Source organism: Sinocyclocheilus rhinocerous, unplaced genomic scaffold, assembly GCF_001515625.1.
Source record: "Sinocyclocheilus rhinocerous isolate Xijiao unplaced genomic scaffold, SAMN03320098_v1.1 scaffold914, whole genome shotgun sequence".
NCBI classification, from domain to species: domain Eukaryota; kingdom Metazoa; phylum Chordata; class Actinopteri; order Cypriniformes; family Cyprinidae; genus Sinocyclocheilus; species Sinocyclocheilus rhinocerous.
The window spans coordinates 167,511-171,272 of NW_015629521.1; the positions used below are offsets into that span (position 1 = coordinate 167,511).

General features: G+C 31.7%; 1 protein-coding gene across 7 annotated transcripts in view; it reads right to left on the reverse strand.

Annotated features, from left to right (window-relative positions):
• The window catches only part of abi1a (abl-interactor 1a), a 70,032-nt gene that overhangs the window by 20,360 nt on the left and 45,910 nt on the right, over positions 1-3,762 (reverse strand). For all 7 annotated transcript variants that reach the window (XM_016551115.1, XM_016551114.1, XM_016551117.1 and 4 more), the window contains 2 exons: positions 1,780-1,883; positions 1,463-1,603 (listed from right to left, as the gene is read on the reverse strand). In XM_016551115.1, the coding sequence (XP_016406601.1) occupies positions 1,463-1,603; positions 1,780-1,883 (245 nt within the window). The remainder of the gene's footprint in view (positions 1-1,462; positions 1,604-1,779; positions 1,884-3,762) is intronic.

Sequence of the window (3,762 nt, forward strand, 5' to 3'; positions counted from 1 at the left end):
GGAGACAAGCCAAAAGTTTAACCTATTTAATCTGCATATAAAACATTAGAAATTAGATATTTGTTTAATTTTTATTTTATGTTTGACTGTTAAAGCAAAACAACAAAAAATAGCTGTCTCAATAAATTGAGTTAATTTAAAAATACAGTGGTTAAATGTAAAAAAAAAATTCTATTGCTCTTTGTTTTAAAAAAAGGTTATACAAATATCAATAATTATCGATACAGAACGATATGAAACATTATATAGTTGATCAATTTTTTAGCTATATCGCCCAGCCCTATTTCACCATTCCACTGCTTACTTTATTTATTTACTTATTTGTTTATTTAAAAAGCTCTGTGTAAATGGGCCCTAAGAATTCTTTAAAATTTCTACTTGTGTTTAATAAAGGAAGGCTTGGAATGACAATCTCATTTTCTCTTTAAGACTAGTAGTTTGATGGATTCAGCAGGCCACTCTCACAAGAGAGAGTGAAAAGTTGTGTATTATTTATGGCATTATAGTCAGCATTAACTAATGAGGCCAATTCATCCAGTCATTTTCCGCATGTACCACTGCAGTCCTGATTGTGCTTAGTAAACGCAGTGAGGGCTGGATGAGGGGTTATTCCCTCTGGTCTGGAGTGCGGCTGAGGTGTGGGTTGGTGTGATGACATTATATACAGATGTTAGACGTGTGGGTGTGAACAGTACAGACTGCACACTGGGAACATTCAGAAACCCCCGGATCAGGTCTGTTATTTAGACACCATGAAGAGCACGAAATTGTTAGATCCCCCAGAGGAAGTCAAATATGCTGTGACATTCAGAAACAACACTGTGGAGGCTGATGGAAAAGTGTGAGAGAAAATAAGTGGGAAAAGACCAAATTAAGAGAGAAAATAGGATATCTGATTCATTAGTAAAGCTGGTGCACATTAAACACAATGTTTCGTATGTGGACACAATGGCAAATAATGCATACAAAATTTCTCAAATTAAACCATTTTAATTATTTTACTATTATCAATAGCACTAATAATAATAATAATAATAATATTATTAGACGGAAAATAATTTGAAAGTTTTTATTTTGTTTATTGTATTGTATTTATATTTTATTAATAACACTAATAAATAATACTTATAATAATAATCATAATATAAACTACAAAGTATTAATGAAAATGAACTACAACATTACAAACAAACAACAAACAAATAATTCTTATAACAAATAAATAACATAACATATCAAATAAAAAATGTTGTACTATAATAATAACAACAATAATAATAATAATACACAGTATTACTAAACTGTACTAAACCATTTCAAATATAATAAATAAATAAATAAACCTATTTTATAATAATAATAATAATAATAATAATAAACAATATTAATTAAAATTGCACTAAAGCCATTCGAAAAATAAATGAATAAATTCATTAACTAAACTCAAATTTGATTAAGTTACCTGTGGGTTCTCGGTCTCTGGTTGAGAGACGCAGTGCGTCCTGGACTGTGTTGGCTGCCCAAGCGAGCTGGACTCGTCATGTAATCGTTGGGCACTGTTGGAGGTTTCACCGGCTCAAGTGTTTTATAAGGAGTGTTACGCCTGTATATGCGTTTAAAACAAACAGGCAAAGATATTAGAAACTTAAAATAATACATGATTTATGGCTTTGTTACTGAAAACTGCTGTCAGTGTCAAACTATTGTCTGATTTATCAAACTGGTCAGAAACTTTTTCATTCTTCTCACAATGAAATACATGAGGAAATCACGTCTTACCCAAGAGTGCCTCGTCCTGCCAAGGGTGGGCTGGGAGGTTTCTGTGTTGGGGGATTGGTCCTGGAGAGAGTTCCTCCTCTGATGGACTGATTGTTGCCGTGTTGCTGATTGGACAAGCAAAACATCTGTTTAAGCATTTGAACAGAGCCCGACCATCAGATTATATAAATAAGACTAAAGAAATGGAGATGAGAAGAGGGCTTTACCAGACAAAACCAAAGGTTCAGTTTGCTACTGCAAAGAATGGGCCTCATTCATGAAACTTTTGTAACTGTATGAATAATTTGCCTGTAAAATTTTAACTGTTTTATTGTTAAACGTGTACATGCTGATGAATTCCAATCAATCATGAATAGTATGCACATCAAGGTTGTTATTATAATGTAACTGAAACTAAAATAATAATAAAAAAAACAACTAGAAAATTAATTAAAAACTAAAATTTAAATTTTCCACAAAAAAATGTGTTAACTAATTAATTGTTGCAATTTCTATTAATATTGCGAATAGTGTTATTAAAATGCAGTGTCATCATTTTGCCAAAACAAACAAACAAAAAAAAGTTCAGATGTTTTATGCACCAATAAAGCATGGTTGAGAGCTTTATTTTTATTTTTACAATACAAACATTTTCAAGAATCTAAACATTTACATAAGAATACGAATTATAAATAAATAAATAAAATTCTGCTAATGTTTCATGAATAAGGACCATTGATTCAAAATTATAAACACAACTAGAGGTCAATCTGTTGTGAGTTTTTCATTGGTCAATGCAAATATTTTGAATATTTAGTGTGCAAAAAATGTACAATTACATATTGTAATGATTGCAAAAAGGAGAAATTATTTTCATTTTAAATTCATTGCAATTAAATAAGTAATTTTACACAATATTTTCTCAATTTAAAATAAAGACAAAAAAGTATCATCAAATAACACTTATTAATAGACATTAAAACAAACACAATGGGACAACTAAGTCTTCGATAATCTCAAAATGCTCAAATGAACCTCGCCGATATCAGTCCATCACTTCATCATATATTCATAGGTTTCATGTGACGTCACACAGTGTGCTGTGCTCTGGGCTGTGATAACAGCAAATCACAATGGATTATTAATGATGTGGATGTATGGGATTCTTTTGATTAAATAATTCGTAAGCATAGATAGCATAGCATAGCGTTTTTACATTTTAGTATTTTAGTTAGCACGTTCATAATGAAACTTGCAAAAGGTTAAATTTGCGTGCGAGACTGCTGATTTGCCATAAAACTTTCATTATGCTCCACCTAAAGCTAATAAATCAACGAGATGTTTTTGATCTTTGATCTAAGTACAGTTATGTGAGTCTAGAATGTTTACGCTGCACTGAACTTCGATCCGCAAACAAACAGATGAAGAAGAGGAGGATGATGATGATGGTCCAGCAGCGCATACAAGGAGAAAGGTTTGTAGTTTTAGTTTCCATATTCTTATTTTTATGGATGTAACTGAATGTAATTACTTTAAGGATGTTAGAGTGAAGAGGATTTGTTTGTACTATTAGTATTCTATAGAAGAACGTTCTTTTCAAATAATGTGTTAACTAAATAGCCTATATAAGCTAGTTGCAGTGATTTTTACGATGACAATGTACTGCAAATCAAATTTATATGCATCAATATGTCTGAGATCATTTGCAGTAGCTGTGTCCTGCTTTTACAGTTGCTAAATGTAAGCAGACTTATATGTTCAGGTGCTCACCAATATCAAAACACATGTAACTGACTACAACAAAGCAGAATCACAGTTTTGTTGCTACTTTAGTTGCTTCTTCACTTAGCATGTAGAGACGTACAGGAATAAGTGAATATTTCTCTTAAATGTGCCACAAATGTCTTTTAACCTATGTTTTGTAGTAACCAAGAGAAGTGTCATCGCAGAAGAAATGGCAGAAGTTCCTCAGACAGCTGTGAACACCGAGCAGTGCTTGGAGTC